At 34.5% G+C, this 23,917-nt stretch overlaps 1 protein-coding gene across 3 annotated transcripts in view; it reads left to right on the forward strand.

Moving 5' to 3' along the window:
- PPP2R5C (protein phosphatase 2 regulatory subunit B'gamma) overlaps nucleotides 1–21,780 on the forward strand; it is a 71,461-nt gene extending 49,681 nt beyond the window's left edge. For all 3 annotated transcript variants that reach the window (XM_059474516.1, XM_059474517.1, XM_059474518.1), the window contains exons 5-16: nucleotides 4,508–4,618; nucleotides 5,243–5,335; nucleotides 5,434–5,564; nucleotides 7,955–8,014; nucleotides 8,369–8,477; nucleotides 9,531–9,584; nucleotides 11,309–11,479; nucleotides 12,033–12,160; nucleotides 13,706–13,807; nucleotides 15,698–15,770; nucleotides 18,051–18,167; nucleotides 18,865–21,780. In XM_059474516.1, coding sequence (XP_059330499.1) covers nucleotides 4,508–4,618; nucleotides 5,243–5,335; nucleotides 5,434–5,564; nucleotides 7,955–8,014; nucleotides 8,369–8,477; nucleotides 9,531–9,584; nucleotides 11,309–11,479; nucleotides 12,033–12,160; nucleotides 13,706–13,807; nucleotides 15,698–15,770; nucleotides 18,051–18,167; nucleotides 18,865–18,996 — 1,281 coding nt within the window. In that variant the 3' untranslated portion in view covers nucleotides 18,997–21,780. The remainder of the gene's footprint in view (nucleotides 1–4,507; nucleotides 4,619–5,242; nucleotides 5,336–5,433; nucleotides 5,565–7,954; nucleotides 8,015–8,368; nucleotides 8,478–9,530; nucleotides 9,585–11,308; nucleotides 11,480–12,032; nucleotides 12,161–13,705; nucleotides 13,808–15,697; nucleotides 15,771–18,050; nucleotides 18,168–18,864) is intronic.
- Nucleotides 21,781–23,917: the final 2,137 nt, after the last annotated feature.

The following is a 23,917-nucleotide window of genomic DNA, read 5'->3' on the forward strand; positions in this document are numbered from 1 at the left end:
TGAGCAGACACCAGATGCTTGGAGTCGCAGTTGGGTTGAGGTCTGTAGCTGTTGTCTGCAAAACCCTGAGAACAGAGTAGTTTGAAATTCCTAACTAATAAGCCTACAAGAAGCTCTTGGCTGTGTGTAACAGGATGATGTTTCCCCAGGCTTTATAACTTAGGGTGAATTTTCAGTGGGTTGAGAAAACACTGCTTCTTTAACATTAATATAAACTTCATATTTAGTAATTCTCCTGCAAAACAGAGACTTTGAAGCTTCTTCAAAGATTTTAAGGATTTATAATATGTAGGACAGTGCTTGTGATGAATATTGTTATCTAAATCAGCCTTAAGTGTTTACTGAGACTGAAGTTATTTTCATGAGACCTTCTGAGAATATGAGGATTACACATAACTCTGGGTGTCAAACATGTACCCCAAGCACTGAGGATAGTTAATGAGGAGATGTGGAATCATGGCTTTTCCCATGTTTTGATAACTTATTTATATCTCTGGGTTTTTTTCCTAATTGATTGCTTGTTGACACTGTTGAGAGATATGAAGGAGGATAAGCTTGCTGAGATTTTCTTTGGAAAAAGTGGAGTTCATGATGAGTTTTTGAATACCAGTGTCAGATATTGGTGCTTGCTCTGTGCAAGAGTTCTTAACTACCCATAGTTCATTGCTTGTGCTTTCTATGCCTGCATTATCTTCCTCCACCAAACAGTTGTGGCCAGAGTACATTTGACTGAGGAGAATGTGTGCTTTCTTTGTTTTCAGGTGTACCCAATGGTAACCAAGTCTGCCCTTTGGTCAGTTGAACAAATCTTGCAGCAGAATTTGGCTGCTATATTGGTTACCTGGGTTTTGCTGGTAGCAGGCAGTGTTTGAAAATTCTTTTGGTGACATTAAAATGCTTTTTATCTGCAAGGGTCTGAAGGGTATGGAGTTCCCTTGCATTGGTTTTACATAGCACTGTGAGAGACACTGTCAATGAAGGCACCTGGACTGGTATTTTGAGGTTAAATTCAGATAGGTTTTTTTTCCTTTGGTCATTTGTTGAAACAACTGTATACTTTCTGCAGTAGTGTTATGATCTTTCCTTCAGGCATGTATGTCTGGATTGTCATGAACATTTGCTAAGTTCTAGACATGTATCTGAATTGACTGTGGGAATTTTAAGGAAAATTTATGTCGTCATGTACTTTAAAACTCTTCCAAGAAACATTCATAAGTTATGTGCTGCTACTGCCACTGAATTATATTAGTAAGGAATAGCATTTTCAATAAAGTTATGAGGATCAAGAAATATTCAGATTTGAGAATGGTTCTCAGTTTGGAAAGTATGTGGAGTTGGCAAGAGAGTTGGGATTTTGCTATGCCGTTCTGCCAGACTTCACAGCTTGGAGGTTACTTGTTTGTGTACATGTGTACATCCTATATATGTGTGTGTGTGTGTACAAGTTCTGTTTGGTATTACTAAATTATTACTTAGGCCAATCACTCAGGGCAATGAATTTCACAGGTTGTCTGGCTACTAGAAATAAAATAATGTTTCCTTTTCCATAGCTTCAAACATTCTTTCTCTCTGACAAAATAAACATTTACCTTATAATCTCATTCTGCTTTATTCTTTATAGTCTTAATGCTCATGTCATGTCTATCCACCCCACCCTTCTTTTTTTTTTTTTTTTCACTTTAGGTGTCCTGCACTAAATTATAAGATCTTTTCTTTAAGTTATATATTCATCTAGTGGCTTAGCTAATAATTTAGTGTAAAGCCTAAGTCTTTTTTTCAAAAGATGTGAGAAGTTAATTTCTAAAATGGATTTAATGTTCTTTTTTCAGAGTGGATTCAAGAGTATTTTCCCTTTCTTCCTCAAAGTGCCAGCTGATATGTCCTTCAAATTCATTTTATATTTCTAAGCAAAGATGTGATGAAAAAGGAAATGTTTTATTAACTGCTTGTTATACAAGTTCCATTTCCTAGATGTAATATAGTGGAGTACCTCTTCTCAAAACTATAAAATGTGTAGGCAAATGTCTGAGTAAATTTTCTAAATGTGCATGATGTATTCAGGGTTTTGTGATGAAAAGCATCCATTTCAGAATCTTACTTAAAAAATAATAATGCTTTTTCTTTAGCTTGCTTTAGCAGAAAAGCAGGGCTTTATGACAATATTATGTTGTGCAGTAGCACAGTTGTTTTTTTTTTTAATTTCTACTATGTATAGGAGCAGATCTAATTTTATTCAGCAACTGACATGGTTTTCAATGCAACTTTTCATGCATTATTAGAACTACATACTTAGTTATAACTATGTGAGCTTGAGGTTTTGTTGGTGTTTTGTTTGGTTGGTTTTTTTCAGTTTTGTGTTCAAAGGGGCAATGCAGGTGTGGTGTTGTCTGTCTTTGCTTTAGAATAAGAGGGGCTGCTGTGAATAGAAGTGTGCTGTTGTTGCTCTGTTAAGTATAAGGTTGGCTTTCTTCATATGAATACAGAAGGCACAGACTTTATGTGCTCTTCATTCAGGGCTGCTCACATCAAGCTTCACCCGGACTGCTCAGCAGAAGGGAGAATATGTGTAGCATCTCTGATGCCTACTTGAAAATATTCTCATGTTGTATGAAATGGGCCACAGGAAAAGCAGGATTTGTGACTGCCATTACAGCAAAAGCCCCTGAACTGATAAAAATGCAGGTTGTTTTCTTTTCCCTTTTTGTTCTCCCATCCTCCTGTTACATTCTTTGAAGTTAAGTGTTGTTAGTGCTGGCAGCACTGACAGAATTTTGGCACACTAGGCCAGTGTTCATAAAGACTTGAATTTCATAAGTTTGGGGGATCTTGAGGAATTTTATTGGTGGGAGGAGGAGCTGGGGAGGAGAATGTTTTTCAGTTATGCTGTGTTTATTTATACTTCTGTGGGAAATTTGCCTTAGAGGAGATCAGGCTTTGCAGATTGTGTCTTGTCTGTTTGGTCAAGACTGAGAAGTTAGAAAACAGATCAGCCATTTCATGGGCAAAGGACTCACTGATAATAATTCATTGTAAATTTTCCTAAACCTCAGAAGAGTAGACAAGAGAGACAGGGGACAAGAGAGTTTCAGGTTTGTGCTTTCAAAGCAAGATCCTGCAGCTTGATTTAAGCAGTTTTCTATTCTGCTGGTCAAGGATATAAAATGCAAAACAGATCATATCAGGCTTCACTGGTTCCATTTCTCATGGAAAAAATACTCTCTAGGTTTTTAATCTGTTTTCAGTTTCGAAAAATACAAAGTACAAAACTTGGTTGCTAACACCTGACATGACCCAGATTATTTTTTTTTTATAGTGAGAGCCTGAGACTTGAAGAATTCTTTAGATAAGCTTATTCTTCCATTTGTTTAACAACCTCAGCATGTTTTAAATTTCAAGTCTGGTTTTCCTGGATTTGTTTTCTTAGAAGACCACTGATTATTGCAAATTTTCACCATATTTTTTAAACAAAGGTCAGAGGTGGTTAATCACTTATGTCCATGCTTTTAAAAGGGGAACATGAAGATATATCAGCTTTAGTGTTAATTCTCTGCAGCAGTAATTACTCTGACATGTCAGTCTTGGTGCGTATCAGACCTCTATGTCTGCATTGCTTGAATGAAAGAATATTATGCAGAAAAACAGAGCATCAGGATGACTTTTCCCTCATGGGAGTATAATGTAAGCCTTGCAGATTTAGCTGATGCAGTTTGATACTGCCTCCCACTGTCTGCTCAGCCATCTGTCAGATGGGAGACGGCAGGACAGACATACACATCCTCCTTGGCCCTTGTATGTAGACAAGCACTTGAAAGCACTAAAATACATTTGTATCAACAACTTGAAAAATAGTTCATGTTTGCAGACTGGTCCACTTCCATGAGGATGCTAAATGTTTTTCAGGGGGTTCAGGATTCAAATATTAAAAGGATGAGGGTGTGTAGTTCTTCCCCCTCGGTGCTGTGTAATATCAGGTACATGGAAATGGTTTAAGAGAAATACCGCTGGGGAGGTTGGTGTTGTGGAACTTGGTTTTGAAGTGTTCCCAATGTGTGCAGCTGCTATGTGAAATGAAACTAGTATTTTACAGAGAAGAACAGATGTGAGTTATCTTTGGTTTGCATCTCTACTTCTGACTTACATTTCTGCAGGTTGCTGCAAGGCCTTATTAAGTGTGTATATATAAAAATGTTTGTGTAAACATTTGACTCACATTTGCTTACATACATGTCTGTGTGTAGAGAGATCAGAGCAGTATCCTCATAAAACACATCCTGACATTTGTTTGTGTTTCAAAGAGTACTTACTGCATAGAAAAGTGTTCTCCAAGTTAGAACTATGTAAAGTGTGAATGTTCCTCACGGTTTAAAATACTGCATTATATAGCTTGTATTTTTGCAAATGTTAATTAAAATAGTTGATGTAAAGAATTCTTAGCCAAAACTATCTTAAAAGTATTTTTTAAGTCATTCAGTTGTTTCAGAGGATTTAAAGGCACGTGTAATTTCAGTTTGCAGTTAATATGTTTCGAACATTACCACCATCTTCCAATCCAACGGGAGCAGAATTTGATCCAGAGGAAGATGAACCAACCTTAGAAGCTGCATGGCCTCATCTACAGGTATTTCATGGAGGCTGAAACATCACAGTCTATTACAGAATTTTGACATTAAATTCATTGTTTATCTATTCTAAATTTCTAAATTGTTTAGGTTATGTGTTTATCTCAAAACAGTTACTTTTCTATGTAATTTTTAAAATGTGTTTCTTGCATTAAAACTGAATTTTTTTTTTTAAATCAGTTGTTAGGTTAAAGGCTCATTGTTTCTTATGGTAGGAATGTAACTGCTGAGATTTTAAATGAGTTTCTATTTGTCACTATGAATGCTTTGATCTGGCTCTGGCACAGCTTTAGCTTTCAGAGGTACCATGACAAACAGAGGAGAACAGGGACTTCTTAGAACATGGACTTCTGGGCATGATAAATATTAGATTACTGTGTGTCACTTGAGTAAAGTGTAGTGATGGAGCTCAGCAGAATTTCTGCAGTTTAAATAACCTCAAGTTCTTGTAATTTGTCAGGAGAGCAAGAGCAAAGCCTTTACTGTGTGTGGTATAGATAACTATAACTAAAACCATTTTGCAGTTCTGAGCAACTAATCAGCAATTTTAGTAACGTGATGCTTATAAAATGGTTCTTGTTTAAAATACTAATCCTGGGTTTTTTGTTGTTTATTTTTTCCAGCTTGTTTATGAATTTTTCTTAAGGTTTTTAGAATCTCCAGATTTTCAACCTAATATAGCTAAGAAATATATTGATCAGAAGTTTGTATTACAGGTGAGGTAAAAAAAGATTTCTTTTTTAACTTCAAGCTCGAAATTATTTTTACAATGCATTAGATTCAGTTAAAGTACATCTTTTTTCCCTCTTTTCAGCTTTTAGAGCTCTTTGACAGTGAAGATCCACGTGAAAGAGATTTTCTTAAAACAACTCTACACAGAATATATGGGAAATTCTTGGGCTTAAGAGCTTACATCCGGAAACAAATTAATAATATATTTTATAGGTATGTCAGCATCTTTGTATTATGATACATGTGAGCAGGTATGCAATTAAAACACTCCAAGACACTGCTAGCAATTTTTAGAATTCTTTATCTGTTTATAGTCAATATTTCTACATCTAATAATAATTAATACCACTCTGGGAGATTTAAATTAGGGTAGTCTTGCCTGTGGCATATATCTGGCAGCTGAAATTTGAGTTAATATATGATTTAGTGGGTGATTTGGTATCTTTGTGGGAGGCTTTTTTTGGGTGGTGTGGTAGTAGTGTTCGTAATATACTAATGCCTTCATAAGGTGTGGTTCTTTATAATGCAGAAAATGTGCTGAAATTGATGACTGAGGGATCTGTAATTTGCTTAAAGGAACATGTCTGCTGCCTCTCCTTTCCTCAGAATTGACATGTGCAGTTGAGCTCATGTGAAATATTTGTTTGTTGCCTAGAATGAACTCTAGTACTATCACTGATACAAAACACTGTATTACCAAAGCTCTCTGGAAGTGTGTTTTTACTGCTGTTACATCCAGTGTGAATGCAAGATTGTGGTGCCTGTTTGACTTTCTTCATTTTGATATTCTTTGCTTTTCTACAAATTACTGATACACAACCGTATATCAGCTTTACATCCTGCTCCTTCTCTGCCGCTGTTTTCATCCCACAATGAATGTATGGTGGTACCTCTTTAAGAAAGTAGCAAAGAGCTGCCTATGGCAACAACTGAGCCTTTGGAAGGGATACAGAGCAGCTACTCTGAAATAATTAGTGAGCCTGTACTGTCTTGCAATCAACTGGAAGTTGACTTCACAGAACAGTCTTGACAGGACAAGTGAAGAGCCAGTATATCCCAAGGAAAAAGTACAAGTGGATCTTAAAGATGCAGATTTTTTTCCCCCCACACGTTAATAAATTTCCCAATGATTTTATTAAATTAAATCCAAAATGCATAATTTGGTCAAATATTTGAACAGATGGTAAAACAGCATCATAGCACATTATATGCACTTCTGAAAAGTGGTTTTATTTGCCATTTTGATAGTTCTGATGCTAAGCTTTTTAAAAATTAAGAAATTGGCTGGTTGTTAGATCAGCTTTGTATAGTTGGTATAAGAGAGTTTTCCATCTGACATGTATATGAGAGATTATATAATTTGCACAGCTACGAAGTTATGGGAGAAAAAGAAAAGCCAACCACAAACTTAGACAAAAACTCACTTAGCTGTGTAATATTTAGGAGCTCAAAGTTTAAAGATTTTGCATCCAAATGTAAACTGGTGCACTTGTTTGTGATCACCAAGGAGAAGTTGTTCCAGCTTGTCTTGAATTAGTGAATTGGGCTGTGTGAAATGATGTGTATGTGTACACATACACATGAAGTATGTGTACAACTTAAAAAATATTTAATTTTCATATACTTTTACCTTCAAGTTGCCAGTTTATTACTGTGCTTACCTAAGAGATGTGTGGCCTTCATTTGTCTTTTCGTCATTGACCAGAATTACATTAATTCTTTCCCCATAGTGTGTTAATCTATTTTTTTCCCAGAAGCAAAATACTTTTTTAAAAAATTGTGAAACCTGTATGTGCCTATTAATTCAATCCAAATCTTTTTGCATCACAGTGTTTAATTTTGCTTGGAATTATATCCTGAATTATATGGAGGGGATCTTTGAGAATTAAAAACTGTCACTTCAAATATTCTGGATTTAAAGTAGCTTTTAATATGTCAGCCTATGACAAATTTTCAAATTAAAAAATGCTTTCAAATTAGTGGAATTATTTTCTCATAAGTGTAAATGTTTATAACTCTGCAAATTACCTGAAGCCATGCATAGAACTGTGTCAATAAATTTAAACTCAGGTGAAGGAGACTGAAAGGTGACTACCTAATAAATTACAGTGCTCTGTCTAAAGAAGATTCAGGAAAATGTGACATCCTTTGCTTATTGCAAGCCTTTTGTATGCACAGAGATCTGTAATGCCAAAAAGCTTTTTACATCCAGAAGTAGTTACTGTTTGAACACCTTGTGCTTGCATTTGCTATAGAAGGTTGAGTCATAGTGTTTAATTGTGCCAGATACTCTTGTGTTATTTTAATATTTAAAGTGTTATTTGCTGTGTTCAGTTTTGCATTATGAAAATGGCGTAAGGTATGAGTATTGGGAAAAGCTTGAGTGTAGGCTGCTTTGTAAAATGTGGGAGAAAAGAGCAAGCAGGTGTGAAGCTTGAAAGCAGCTGGGTGTGCTACTGATTTTTGTTTCCACAAAGTTTCTTTTCCATTGTGTCTCTCTGCTTTCCTTTTACTGAGTGACTGAAATATTTGGGTAATGATAGATGGTATTGGATTTGTATCTCTCTTCAGCAGTAAACCAATAAAATGTTTCATTTGTTTAGGTTTATTTATGAAACAGAACATCACAATGGCATAGCAGAATTACTGGAAATACTGGGAAGGTAAGTTGTAGATTTTGTTTCATTAAACTCACTTGCTTTTAAGAGTAGACTTCAAAAATTAAGGGGACTTTGTGTAAGATTGTAGAAACACGGAAAAAACTTGAACTTTGTGGTGATGTTTTGGGACATGACAATTTTTGCCGTGTCTCAGCTGTAGGTATAGTTGTGTGCAGCTTGGAAGAAGAATTTGAGACTGCTGAAAAACTTGGTTAAGGTGTGGACAGAGATAGATCTGACTATTCTATTCGTTTGTAAATATTAGAAAACAAGTCCAAGAATTTTTGTATATCCTGCACATTAGTGCAAACTTCCATATAATTACTGATTTTATTTTTAAATTTCTTTCCCTGGCAGCATAATTAATGGATTTGCCTTACCATTAAAAGAAGAGCACAAAATATTCCTATTGAAGGTTTTGTTACCATTGCACAAAGTGAAATCACTCAGTGTCTATCATCCACAGGTAAATTTTACTTGGTGTTTTTCATACTAGTGTTTAAGTAAGCTTGCTTGAAGAGGTTGGGGGACTTGAGTAACTGCTGTAAATTCAGTTCTAAGCTCCAAAACTTCCTTGCTAACCAGCCTGGGGGAAATTACTAAACACATATGTCTGTAAAGCTTCACTTGTTGATAGAAAAATTAAAAAGAAAACGTGTGCTCACAATAATACCCTTTCTAAAAGCACTGTAGTGTTTATAGATGAAACATATGTAGTAGTTGGTTAATGTGAGAGTTCTTAGTATTTATCCACACAGGATTTTTTGTTTATCTTCTTGTCTGTAATGTTTAGACATAAAAAATTGCAGAAAAGTATGGTTTTAATGAATGTCATTTATAAATACTTTATTCTAAATTACATGAAGCAATTCAGCTGAATTCAATTTGTTGAATTTCCTGTTTTGAAAGGAATTGGGAATTTACGAGGACATAATTATTTAATTCAGTTTATCCTTTCAGAAGTACACAGAAAAAAGGGGTCTCCTGAGTTGTACCATGCTTTTAATCCATCAGCTTACATTGATAGCTATAGTTATCATTAGTTGTGATATATTTAAAAATCCCAAGATTTACAGCTGTTCAATGCACTTTTATCTAACTTAGGTTATGAAATAGAAAATAATTACTAAGTCAGCACAGGACACCAAAATGTTAGTGAGTGGAAAGTACTCCACAGGACAAGGTCATGATTTTTAAATCCTGTATTTGAAAAGATGAGGTGTGATGAAATGCAAAGTACTAGATCATAAAAGAAAGCATCATCATGTGTGTCTACAATATAACACAGGAAAAGATGAGGACACACTTGCAAAGGTTGGAAAGAATTGCTAAAGCCTATTTACCCTTCTGTTTAAGTTGTCTGCCAAATAGGTTTTTAAATTTAATTTTTTTTTTAATTACAGAAGAAACTTGTATTTTATTTGAAGCATTCAAAATTATTCTTGATTTATGCTAGTGACTTCAAAATGTGTTCAGTTTCATAGTGACAATTAATAAAACTCTTTTTCTTTTACTGTAGCTGGCATACTGTGTAGTTCAGTTTTTAGAAAAGGACAGCACACTTACAGAACCGGTAAGTTTATCTTGCTATTATTACATATTTTGAACTATTAACACACCTTACATCTCTAGACTGTTTAAGGAGGTTTGGGGATTAAAGTATTTATTTGTAATTGTTTATATTTGAGTCAAATATTTAGCTGTTTTGATCTATCAAATTTCGTTTTTTCCAGCAGTCATTCAGAATATCTAAAACTAACTAACACAACATTTATAGTACAGGTCTTACAAAGAGACTGATTTTATTCTGCTTGTTTTGTTCTGGCTGAGCAGACAGGAGATGGTGGGTCCAGAAGCAATTTAGTCAGAAATTAACTTGAAGTGTGCTCTGTCCATGTTACGATGGAACAGAGATTTCTGACAAACAGCTGCCTATTGGTGCAAGGCTTTTAAATCAGATCCTGTTCATGTCTACAAGCCTTGGACAAAACCAGGCTTTGGTCTGGCTGCACATAATTGCAGAGATGAATAGTTTTAACTGTCCTCTGTAGTATCTAGTGTTTTGTTTCATTACACCCAAAATCAAGTAGGTAAGAACCAGTCTGTTTAATCAGTAGATCAATAAAACAACTGCTGCTAACAAAAGTGCACATTATTAGATTGTGACCATTTCTATTGTAAATTGGAAATGGGATTTCTTGAAACAAATGGAAGTATACACCTGAGCAGGAGTTCACTCCTAGCTGGAGCTTTTAATATCTAATAAGACAGCAAATGTCAGGCATTCTATCATTTGTACTGTATGAGATCTTGTTTTCTTAGCTTTCTTCCAGCATCAGATAGGATGTTGCATATTTGCTAGTAGGAGTCCAGAAATCTAGAATTAATATGCAACCAGGTTTGTTTCCTTTTTTGATCCCAAATAAGTATGTGATTGCTAATTTTTTCAAGAAAGTTGTACACACATCAGCAAAGTACTGAGTTCGTCTTCAAAAGATCCTGGTCTTTACTTCCCTTTATAATTGTCACATGAGACTTTTTGATATCTTATTTTTTAAAATCTGTGTATATTAACCAAGGCTTCATTGAAGACATAATGTCTGCTTTCATGATTGAATATTACATACTTGAAAGAAGTACTTATTTCTCAGAGTTGTCTTGTCACTGATGATATTAAATATTGCTTACAGCTTTTATATTAAAAAATCATAGAATCACAGGATGGTGTTTTGAGTGTTCCTTGCTAGGTAAGCAAGCTGGGTAAATAACTTATTAATCATGAAGAAAATTAAGACTAAGATCATAGTAAGATAGTCAAATCAAAGTTTAAGAGCAGCATACCTAGAATAGTTGGTCACCAGTAATTCAGGCATTTATAATAAATATTTTTTAAAATATATTGTTAGAACTTAATTGCTTGATTTTTGGATTACATCCCCAGGAAGGTAGAGATTTAAAGCTGCTGTCACTTAGATGGCAGGTAATTTTCCTGATAATGTAGTAGCAAATTAGCACTTTGATCATATGGAGTTAGATATTAGGTTTTCTCTCTAGTATTATGATTATTATTTTTGAACATGTCTTACAGACATATAACTTTGTTTTCTGAAGAAGCAAGTTTAGATGTATTAACAGTTATTTCTGTGATACTGAACCATGTCTGATTAGTAATGTCACATGGAACAAGCATTCACAACATTTGTGTTCTGCTTGAAATACCAGACTTATTAATGCATTATAATTGAGTTCAAGATAAAGTGAAATTATCATGAAATTATTTTATCTTTGTCTCTACAGGTGGTAATGGCACTGCTGAAATACTGGCCAAAGACTCACAGTCCAAAAGAAGTCATGTTTTTAAATGAACTAGAAGAAATTTTAGATGTTATTGAGCCATCTGAATTTGTTAAAGTTATGGAACCTCTCTTCAGACAGCTAGCCAAATGTGTGTCCAGTCCACACTTTCAGGTCTGTATTTACTGCATGTACAATGATACCAGAATTTTTGTACAGCAGACTTGTAATGTATTATTCACCGTAATGAATTTTATTTGTTGCAGAGGAATCTTCAATTCTATGTCAAGTTGCAGGGATCCAAACATTAGCTTAACTGTTTGTTCTCAAGAGTGCAATATGTGCATTCATTTTGGGAGATTCACTTCAGTGTTATGCTTACCATAAAAAGGCTGAAAAACTCAGTGTTCTCAGAAGTGCCTGAACCCTTTCAGTATAGTGTTTGCATTTCATTTCTTGTAATACAAGTTCTGCAAATACTGGTTCTTTTGGAAAGTATTTCTTTGCTTGAATTTCAGAGTTCATGGGTTATAGATTGAATCATGACCCTAGCAAGGTAAAAAGCAGTTTTTCTGTCTCTTTCCATCAGCTCCATGACTCTCATTAGCACTAAAAAATCCAAGTCTGATTTGCAACTTTTCTTACCTTTCCCTTATATTTGCCAAATGTTATGATTATTTGCTCTGTAAGAGATTGAAGAAGTGTTCCTTTTTTCATGTTGTCTTAGGTTGCAGAGCGAGCATTATACTACTGGAATAATGAATATATTATGAGTTTAATTAGTGATAATGCAGCAAAGATTTTACCCATCATGTTTCCATCCTTGTACCGGAATTCAAAGACGCATTGGAATAAGTAAGAAACACTTGTACAAATTTCTGCTACTTCACTTCTCTGTAGTTGTAGGTTTAAGAGTTTGGATCTGTGAGTTGCTAGTTTAACACTGTGTTGAGCTGTTTATTCCATCATATTGAAGTTGCTGGATAAAGAGACTGTTGTTGTCCATTTTGAGGAAGTATTTAGAACTGTGGAAGATAGCTTTTCCTTTTTTAATTAAACAAGAAAGTGTGTTTTAGTGCATCTAATCCATTACATTCTTCTGTAAATATGGAGCAAATTTGGCATTCATCTGTAGTTCAGATACTTCTAAAGACTTAACTTTGATTTCTGATCACTAGCCTATTTGCTGATCTGCATTTCTTCTGCATTCTAGTGAAATATGTTGTAGATCAGATAATTTTTTCCCCTTCTTTTTATTTTCTTTTTGTTTACTGCTTGTTTTCTTCTTTCTCCATTGATTATTTTCGGTTTTTTCCCCACAATAACGTAGTACTTACGCATGAAAACAGTCCTGGTCAGCTCCCTTCTGCAGCTGTTCCATTGTAAAATGCCTCTTTGTTTGAGCTATTGTGCAACTGCTGGGGTGGTGACAGTATCCCAGTCTGGCTCTAGCTGTGAATTGAGGACTGCTGATGGGCTGGCCAAGAATGAGTAATCAGTCTGCAATTAAACTCTAGGAAAGAAATGGAAAATAAAGTGATGTTAAAGTGGTTGCTTACTGTCACTGGGTGCAAGCAGTAACAAATAATGTACTCATTAATAAAATTCCAATTCAGTGATGCAATTGTACATAGTAAATGTGGGTTGCTGTTGGTTATTTTTTCTGACTTTCAAGGTCATGCATTCATTTTATTCTGAGTAAAAGTCATGCTACCAGTACAGCTGCACTCTTACTTGTAACTCCATACACAATACAAAGTGATCATTTAACAGATTGCTTTTTGAGCAGCAGTACATTATAGCTTGGAGCTGTAAATTAATCTGTACAAGTGCCTTATAAAGCAGATTGATTTTGTGTAATTTTTGTGACGTTTTCAACTTTACTTTTCTAACACATTTCTTAAGAGTTCTGGCATAATTGCATTGAACTGAGTGCTGTTGCTGTGTGGCAGTTTTCAAAAGGAATGGGGTCTTTTTTGCACTCCTTTTAATTACTAACTCTTTTTTTTCTTCAATTTATCAGTTGCCAGTAAGTTACTTACATCAAGATCTTTAATGCCATACAACATTTTCCCTACTAACCCTTATGGGATTAGTGTCTGCTAGTAAATTTCACAACTAGGCTTGTATTGATACATGTAGTATTAAGAGTGAAGTTCAAATGTCAGAAGTGTAAGTGATGAGTAGTACTGCAGAGTAAGAAAACTTTATTCAAAGTTGGTAATTTTAGTGTTAGGCCTCTTGTGGGTAAATTGAAACTTCCACTAATTAATTTCATTTCCACTTATTCTGAAATGATGTAATTTTCCAGTTATGTAGGCTATTGGCTACTGTTGACCAGAAAAAGTAGATTTCAAAGTTTAAAGTACTCTGAGTTTCAACCAGAAGTTTTACTTATAGGACAATACATGGCTTGATATACAATGCTCTGAAACTCTTCATGGAGATGAACCAAAAACTGTTCGATGACTGCACACAGCAATTTAAAGCAGAAAAACTGAAGTAAGTTTTCATGTCAGTGTGTCTGTCTGTTCTTGAATCATTTGTTCAGAGTGCTTTAGCTCTCAAAAACCACTGTGTCATCAGTGGGAAGTTGCCTATTTTATTGCAGCAGTCTCAAAGTTGACTTGCTGAAACTTCTTGTTATATGTGAACTAAATCTTAACAAAGCGTCTCATGTAGGCTTAGACCTCATACTTCTGGGGTCACCATCTTCCTAAAAATTAAGTTTTTGAGAGGGACACTGCTAATGGTGGAACCCAGTGTAGAGAATCTGTTGAACAGTTTAGTTCACATCCTGTGTTTATTTTTGCATGCTTTATTTACCCAGTGTTACTTCCTTTCATGTTGTCACTCAGTTTGTCCCAAAATACCTTCCCAGTATTTTTCAGCATTGCATTGTGTGTTAGCATATCTTCATATTATTATATAAGTTACCTGAAATCAAGTTGTTGTTCTACAGTAGTGCAGGTCTCTAGTACAGATTTTAATTGATGGAAGAATCCTACTAAAATGAGATAGAGAAGTCAGAAGTATTAATGGTTTGGATCTCATTTTAGTGGCTGGAACAGTTAGTGGACTAGCAGAAGTGGGTTAGTACCTACTCACTAACTGGATATGAAATACCTGGATTTGAATTTATTTTAAATTTCAAAATAATCAGGGATTCTTTCAAGTAGTGGTTCAGATTAGACACCTATTTTAAACTGATATACTGGAAGTATACAGATTCTCAATGTAGATTGATTTGTCCAAGTTTTGAAATTCCTTATTAGAATTCAAGAAGAAATTACCTTGTACAGTATCAAATTCTTAAGGTTTGTGTGTTTATAGATGACAAAATATGAGCATTGGCTCTTCAAAAAAAGACTGTAATTCTCTTTTTCCTGATTGCAAGTAAGTGGAACCCCTTTTAAATAAGAAATCAAATCTTTTCTTCTCTGATTTTTATAACATTTTTGGATGATGTTCTAAGTATGAGCTAAAGCAGAGTGCTGAGCAATGAGCTAGCAACACAAAACCAAAATAAAAAATCTCCCCCCACATAAGAACTGAAAAGCAGGATGGTTGAAGGGTTCCTACCTCCCATCTTGAATTCATTTAATTGAGATCTGGAGGCAAATTGTGTATGTGCTTGGATACAATTGCTCCTCCTTTTTTTTTCTTGACATTAGGGTCATCTGATCTGTGCATCGAGAGCATTTTTAGTACTCTTAGTTCAAAATTATTTTAAATTCTACCAGCCTTCAAAGAAAGGTGGATCTTTCTAGTCTCTGCAAGAAGATGTTTATTTGTAAGAAAGAAAGATTTTACATTTTCAAATTGCATTAGGCATAAGAAAACAAACTTTTTCTACTTTGTTAAAAAAAAACCACAAAACCAAAAAGAAAATGATCCACATTTATGTCATCTCTCTGGACTTGCTGCTCCCTAGGATGAGTGTAGTTTTGTTGGGTACTTCTCTGTTAGAGTTCAATTCAAAATGTCTCTGGTGCCTTTTGGTTTAACCTGTTGCCTGAAGCCATTGGGCTGACAAGTAAAAATCTCTGCCCTTTCATGGTCAGTTGTCAACCTCTTATTTACTAAAAGAGCCTTCTAATATTAGAAATAAAACAAAAATGTGCTTTCAACCTAGATCAAAACTTCTTTCTGTTTTAATTTTTGTTTTTAACAGTGTACATGTACTAAAGATAAGCTGGTATCAGCCAGTTTGTTGCTTTCATGAGAAAATCTTGAGTTTTTCCCTTTTAATGTTGATTTGAGATCATGGGGTATTGATATGATGCAAGTTATCCTGTCAACAGTGGTGTTTTGGACAGTAGACTCAAATGGGTATAGCTAAACAATTTATTTTGTTGAATTCTTTTACTTCTATATGATTTTTTTTTCCAGAGAGAAGCTAAAATTGAAGGAGCGGGAAGAAGCATGGGTTAAAATAGAAAATCTAGCCAAATCAAATCCCCAGGTATTTAGAAAAGATTAACATGATCATGTTTAAATACTCTAATTTTGTTAAATATCAGTGGGGGAAACAGGTCTGATGATCATGGAAATAAAGGAATTTCACCAACTGTATTATGAAAGATACACAATAAAAGTACTTTTCAAATTTTTAACCTTTCTCTTGTGCAAGTAATTATTTTTTTTTTAAAAAGGTTTCTCAAAAGTATGATATGAAGCACTTTTTCCTTTCCTTGTAATAGGACTTTCACCATATTTCAGTTTGAAAAGTTATTGTGCAAAATTATGGAAAAATATAGAGAGGCCATAATTGGTTTCCCTTGAAAAGCTGTTTTGCAAACAATATACTACAAAACAGATCTTTCTGCAAACTGAGTTTTGACTGGTCAGTTTTCCTTTGTATCAGATGGATTAATACTGTATGTTCTTGTCTGGTGCATTTGTTCCCATACTTGCACTGGGCTGTTCTGCTGGTGAACCTGCTGCTCAGGTATTTCCTGCAGGAACCATCCTGTCCAGCATTAATGGTGTGGCTCAGTTATGATAACAAAACAAAGAGGTCCTTTAGGCTATTCATTGGATGTTGAAATTACAGGAGAAGGAAATGGTTTGGCTTGGATCCCCCCCACACACCCCCTTCATTTGCTTGGAGATTGCTGCCAGTTTTCTTTCAGCTCAATCATATGAACAAAAAACCTCCAAACATTCAAATTACTTCACAGCCAGAATTCTGTTATACTGTAGCAAGAAACTTAATGTACTATATATTTCCAAAACCATCTAGCTGAGTTAAAAGTGGTGGAAGAGGGAGAAATGGTACTCTGTAAACAGAAGTGGGACACTTCCTGGTCTCAGAGCTATTTTAAAACAGAAAGTATGAGGTAATCTCTTTTTCTAAGAAAAGGAAATTCGTGAAGGTTTTTTTCCTCTTGGGTTATTTGCCGGGGAGCAATTAATAAACTGTTCAATTAAAATCTATTAAAATTAATAAACTGTCAGTTGACAACAGGTTAATTAAGTGAATCAAAAAGGATTATTCATATGAATGCAATAATTGACTTCCACTGACAAAATATTTCTCTGATGACATAAGTCATTCATAAGCATTGCTTGAAGAGAATTTGATATACATGGTCACTTGCTATCACAAATGATAGGCTATTGCCTGTTTGGCTAAATAAGTAGTTTGAGTTGTAGAAAAATTCAGAGTTTATGGTATCAATTTCCTTTTCTTTCAAAGGAACTTTTCGTAAATACTTTTTCTGATACTGGTTAACACCACCTGTATACAGTACATTCTGCATAGTCTGCTTGAAGAAAGCTAATATATGGAAGAAATTTAAAATACAAATTACTGAATGCTCCACTGAATTTGACATAAAGATATAAATGCTTTTAGTGCTGTAGATAATGGACTTTTAGGAGTTTCTTTTTTCCTGAAATGTCTATTAACTTTCTAGTTTGTCTAATAACTGATGATTCTTGTTATTCAGACCTGCTCCTGATTCTGCTTGACACAAAAGTACAATTTAAGATTTTAAATCATTATATTTATTAAATCCTTGCTCTTAGGGGTTTTTAAAATTTTTTCTCATTTGCATTGAGTTATTGGTACCTGGTTATTACTCAGATACCAAAATATTAATGAGGAAAAACTGATGAAAAGGCCTGTGTGTGCATGTAAATAACTTCTGAATTCAAAACTATATACACATCATCTGAAATAAAATAAGATCTGATGTATTGAGGTTACTGGATAACAAAGATTTTGGGGTTTTTTAATTCCTAAAGTACTTTTATAATTGTTTTTCTTTCCAAAGACAGAAAAGGGTATTTTTTTGTTTGAAATCATATTAAATGTATATTAGGTATATTTGGTCTTTTAATAGTGTATTTTTTTCTTCCAACACAAAATTGCATCAGCAAGTAAAATTACTGTGTTTGGATTCTTATATTGTTCACAGAGCACTTGACAATGTATTAATAAGGTTTCAGATTGCCAAAGTAGACATGCAATACTGACAAAATCTGAGTATTTTAAAATTGAGTCTCAGATAATCAAACCATCTTTTTTTAATGCCTACTGTATTTTTCAGCAGGATATTTCTGCCAAGTGTGAAAGTATTGGAGTTCAATTCTAAAATCTATTACTTAATCCCTGGATGCATAAAATATTTAAGTTAATCTCAGATAACTAGTCATATCAATCAAATGCTCAAATACACTCCTAGTGTTTAGTTATTATGACTAAGAATGATTATTTTAACATTTTGCATTTTATTAGTACCCCACATACAGTGACACGAGTTTGCTGAACAGTCCTGTTGCAATGGAAACAGACGGGCCTTTAATTGAAGATTTGCAGACGCTGAAAAAGACAGTGAAAGAAGAGGCTTGTCAGGTAAAGCCTTGTGGAGATAGCAAAGTGCTCCAATTTATGAATTCATTTCTTTAGGTGACTGTTAATCATGAACTTGGCTTGTATTTTCAGCCCCATAACCATTTGTTCTGTAGTAATAGGCTTCACCAGGGCTGCTGCTTTGAAATGATAGTCTAGCAGCCAGAAGTAGTGTTATGTGTCTAATGCCTGTGAATCTGCTACATAGTCTCTTTTAAGGTTTCTTCTTAGAAACTTTTTTGGACAGCTGTGACTTAGGTGCCAATAAATAAATGGCTGAGTAAAATCCATGCAGTTTTTAATAAGGACTTATTTATAGTCCTTATTAAAAAAAAAGAATAAACAAGTAAATTAGGGTAGGTGAGACAGACATGGGAACTACATAAAGACACCATTATAAAGTTAAAGGTACTTTGTTAGGAATATTGTCTGGTTTTGAGAGAGCATTGGCAAAATGGTAATGATGCCATGATTGTTAATAGCTTAGAATTTCATAGTTGTTTCTAGTTCTCCTCTTAGCAAAAAAAAAGGTTTTAATACTTGAAACTGCATAGATGGTAGGGTAAAGAGGAGAAAGTATAAACTTCTTTCCAGAGATTTTTTTTTTCCTGCAAGTGAGTATACTGATGTGCAAGAAGTACTCTTAAATAATGTTTAGTAATCAGTATGTTTGGCTAACTTGGTTCTATTTTTATTTCAGGCACAAAAAGATCAGAAAAAAGATCGTCCTCTTGTGCGACGCAAGTCAGAACTGCCTCAGGATATCTATACCATGAAAGCCTTGGAATCACATTGCAGAGCTGATGAATTAATATCACATGATGGGCATTAAACTATTACAGTGAAATATTATTTTGGAGGAAAAGTTGTTTTCTTTTCTGGACTCAGTTCTACAGTAGAACTTAATTTTTTGTGCCATACCAATCAGTTACAGACAAAGTCAAAGCTTTCTTCAACCCATTTCTGTAGGCAATAAAATAGAGTATGCAGCTCAAGATTAGTAGTTCAAACAATGGTAAATTACCCAGTTCCATTTGCAGAATATTGGGTTGACCATAATCAAGTGGACACAATTTCCTGGAGGTGTTGTCATAGTACCAACTAGCTGATATCATGCAGTTTTTATAGTCACATTTGAGAAAAATGTTCCATGAAATCTAAATAAGTGAATGACCAATAGTTGGTACTAATGATAAATGTGTGTTTTCAGAAGGAAAATTATTTCAGATATAAGTATTAAACTTTTTTCTAGGATTTCTCAGCTTTACAGTTGTTTCAACATTATTGCTGTCTTGTTATATACCAGCAGTTTTGAAAATACAATTATTCTTTCATATTATAAAACATGGCTTACAAACTGGTAACATTCATGACAATCCTCAGTCATCATTCCTTTCTAAGAATTCTGTAAATTCATTTCTCTTTTACTTAGGGTAAAGATATATATATCTATATATACCACATCCTAATACTTTATGTATATTTAAAGCCATATCTTCCAGTCTTTAGTGTGTAATATGGCACCAGTATTCCAGATATGAACTGGTAGAAGAATTTTTCCTAAAATGAAAATTTGTTTACTATGACTGGGAATAGACTGAATATAAAATTTCATTTTAATTTTTTTCAAGTCAATAAAATAACTCTTTCACTGTTTTCTCCCTTATCTGAGCTTTTAATACTCAGCATTTTTCTTGGGCTCTAGGAGTTCAATATTCTGTGGCAGATACTATGTGTGATTTCAGTTGCATCAGTTTTTATCTGAGAGATGAACACATCATAAGCTTATTAAAATTAAAAAAAAAAAAAGAAAAAAAAGAACAGACTCTTGAATTCCATTCTGCTTCTTTTTAAATGAGTCTAAGAGCTGAGGAGATAGTGACCATAATTTTACCGTGAAAATATTTTTGTTGTTGTTGTAAAGAGCACATGTGCTGCAAATACACCTCACAAGTGAACTGAAAATGCATCTGAGTTGCTGATGATCTTCAAATGCTGCTATATATTCCACAAGATTACTTGCATGAAATGAGCTTTTTGTTGTAGATGGAAAAGCACGGGAGGAAAATCTCTTTTAAAATATAGTGCTTTGTCTTCAATATTTGATTTCTCTCAGGGTGGCCAGTATTTTGACTTACTTATCCTGCTTACAAGCTGTTTGAAATGTGTTCTGCTATTCTAAATGGGTGATTAGTTTCTTTTGTCTCTGGCAGTAACATGATATAACTTAATGTTTAATGTCTTGATGCATAAAGAGATAAAAAACGTGGCTTCTTTAAAAATAGTTTTGTTTTACTTTTTAAGGAAGTATAACATCTCCTGCATCCATAAAAAAAAGTATTGCTCAAAGCAGACATTCATAGTAACCTTGTGCAGATGTAGTGCCTGCTGTTTGTTGGTTGCATTTAACATTCAATTTCCAATATTTGTTACATTGTCTATTGGAAGAAAATTGTGAGTGGTAAATATTGGCTTACAACACCTAAATTTAAAGACCAACCCAATCTTTAAGTGGAATGTCCACTGTGTCTGAAAACATTTCCTGTAAAACTTGAAAAAGAAAATGCTTTACCATTAGGATAAACTATATGAAAACAGTTTAAAGATGCCTTCTACTTTTGAGGGAAAAAGGGTGCTTTTTTAATTGTGTAAAGCAACGTCTCTGTATTTTGATATACCATTGTTTGAACTTCCATCTTTAGCTGGTAGATTATCAGTTACCTTTGATTTTGGGTGTTCAGTATGTCTGTGCAAGAGATTGCTGAAAGGAATTATTCTTATGTTATCCAAGTGGGGGGAAAATCCCAACTGTATATCAGTGTTTGATTGATTGTGTGATACTCAACGTATAAGAACATCTTTCACTGTCTAGATTTTTTTTTTATTCTTTATTGAAGATAAACACTCACCAAAAAGGGAAGTATTGTGATAATTTAGATGCTTCAAGTTCTCTATAAAGGCATATTTGAAATTTTGGGTCACTGAACATTTGCTTAGGCAATATTCCAAAATCTTACCATCACTAATGGTTTAGCATGTTTGTTATCAATATTTATATATTTCGTATAATCTTGTACTAAACAATTCTAAAACTAATACATCCAAAATAAAAAGAAAAATTAAAGTAGAATTTTGGTGACTGTTGTTCTTCATAAAGTTCTGTCTGATACCTTCCCCCATTTTCCAAAATTACACCTGTACATCAGGAATGTCGAAAGTAATATTACAAGTGTCTTTTTAGTGTGGCTTTAGTATGGCTTCATTTTAATATTGTACATACATTGTACCTTGTTTTATGGTAATAAGTAATAAAAATGTAGACTTCATATTTTGTACAGAATTGTCCTATGTACAGAATAAAAAGTTCCTAGAAACAGCAAAAATAGGTAAGTGGCACAATTATTTTTCATTAGACAATATCTGTAACATTATACGTTAGTGGAATGTTAAGTTCAAATGTACCTACATATTTTTTAACATTTTGTAATTCAATTTTTTGTTCTGGCATTGTTTCTGAAGAACTTCATACACCTGCCATTTAATATGCTTTTATCTAATTTTAAAACTTAAAAAAAAAGGTGTATTATATGGACAAATAAAGAACATGTGAATTTTACTTGCTCATCATGAAACTAAGTTTAACACAAGGTGTTTGGGAGTGTGTTCATATTATCACTGGTAGCAGACTCATATGTGCAAATTAACTTCATAAATTTCACAAAAGCTAGGCAAAATTATGGAAAGGCCATTAAGTAAAAAAAAAGAAAAAGCAGGAATGATTGATACTCAGTAGAAAAAGCAGACTGCCTGTAGAACAGCAATCAGTACTAAAATCTGGTAGTGCTCTAATCTACAAATAGAAAAAAAAACATCTTTCATACCATAGTATTTTCCCCTGAAACATTTCTGTATTGACAGGCTTCAAGCAAAGTAGCCATAAAATCTAGGATTATATTGTGGTGCTCGATACACAATCAGGTGGCAAGGATATAGGGAAAAACTGAAGTCTGCAGTAAGGTTTGTCTTCCCTCTGCAATCCATAAAAATCTTCAAAAAAACTAAGGAAATTAGTCATATAAAGCTGACATTCAGTAACTGGGGGAGTTGGGGGTGGTTGGGCCTGGGATCAAGAGCTGACTACTGGCTTGAGTTACAAATATAAGATTGGAGTTACAGGTTACGTCTGTGTAGTGAAACAGTTTTCTGCATGAGCTCAGTAGTAAACTCATCAAATCATGAATGAAAAACAAGATATTGAAACAACTGAGGATCCAGTTATTCACCTTTGGAAATCAGGGTTAAACACATCTCAAAACACAGTGTTTTAAAATACTGAGAGCAATGACATTTTTTCCACATAAATACGTTAGTGAGTTGCCAGCTTTTGCAGGAAATGACCTTTAATCCTTTCCCTCTAGGGGAATTAGTCTCAGGGGCTTTGACCAGCAGTGCTTTTTTGGCACTGCTTTCATGGTTTGGCTTTGTAGAATTGGAAAGGAAGGTGCTAGTGTAGCACATATTGCTTGTGTTTGGAGATGTGTTCGTTTGCTTTATCCACCTCGCAAACATACAGGAGATAGCTGTGATTTCAGGTTAGCCATGTTCTGCATTGTTTTATGGGCCACCCACCTAGAAGTGGAGCACTTCTGCCCCTTGGATCTTGTCCTTACTGTGTGCAGTGATGGTAGAGACTCTGACTGTGTATAGCTAATTAAGAAATGCCATTCTAATTACCATATCGCTGTCTCCCTGGATTATAGTTTCTTTTCTATGAGGAGACTTGGCTTGGGCTGTCTTTATGCAGTAAAACTGGATGTAGTTAAACATTTTGTATGAACAAATTCCCAAGGGAACATTGACTGTGGAGCTAAAAGAAGGCAGTGCATTCATTATTCCTTGCTCAGCTCACTGAAGAGCAGCAGGGCTGCAGCTGGCTCTCGCTGGAGCCAGGCACGCGGGGACTGCATTCATTCCCTCCCCAGGGAGGTTTGTAAGCACTGACCCTGTGGTGAGGAGGGGAGAGGGCAGTCACATAATTGCCTTGAGCTATTTTAGGCATTTTTGTGATCCAAAAAACCACACTGAGCAGGTTCATGCTAGCATGAAGACCCTGCCATAGTAATTTTTCTAGTAGATTCGCTGTAGAATTAAAGCTGCAGGAGAATTAGAGATGGGAAAGGAGGTGATTTGCTCTAATGGTTACCTCTTGGGGTATTTTCCTTTGGTTTTGGTCTCAAATACTACCAAATTAATATTAAGTATAGAAAAAAAAATCCTTTTTTTTTCCCCCTGCTGAAGTTCTTTCTTTTATAAATTACAAAAAAGGTTTTGTTTCTACATACATTGTATTGCATTTTCTTGACAAGTCCTGTTTTCATTATGAACCTCTGAAATACGTGTCTTTAGTTAAATTACATGGGAAATGTGTCATATTGGCAGTCTTTCCCTTTGGGTGGCTGATTGCAGTGGATTCTCACACCTGTAAGAAGGGCCAGGTCTTCTGTGTCCCTGGGAAAAGGACATAGATAATTAACTAGAACTAGATCAAGGCAAATCATTTTTCACCCTGATTGAGCAAGTAAAGCCTTTCCTCTCTCTGTGGGCTTTGGCTGCAGAAGAGAACTTATGTTAAAAATTAGTTTATCTTGTCTCTGCCTCCCTTTCTTTTAACTTAATTTGCATCTTCCTCCTGCTCCCCTTAGCACAGTAGATAAAGCTGAAGAGATTAAAGGAATACAAAGTCTCTACCTACG

Source organism: Ammospiza nelsoni, chromosome 6 (genome assembly GCF_027579445.1).
Source record: "Ammospiza nelsoni isolate bAmmNel1 chromosome 6, bAmmNel1.pri, whole genome shotgun sequence".
NCBI lineage: Eukaryota > Metazoa > Chordata > Aves > Passeriformes > Passerellidae > Ammospiza > Ammospiza nelsoni.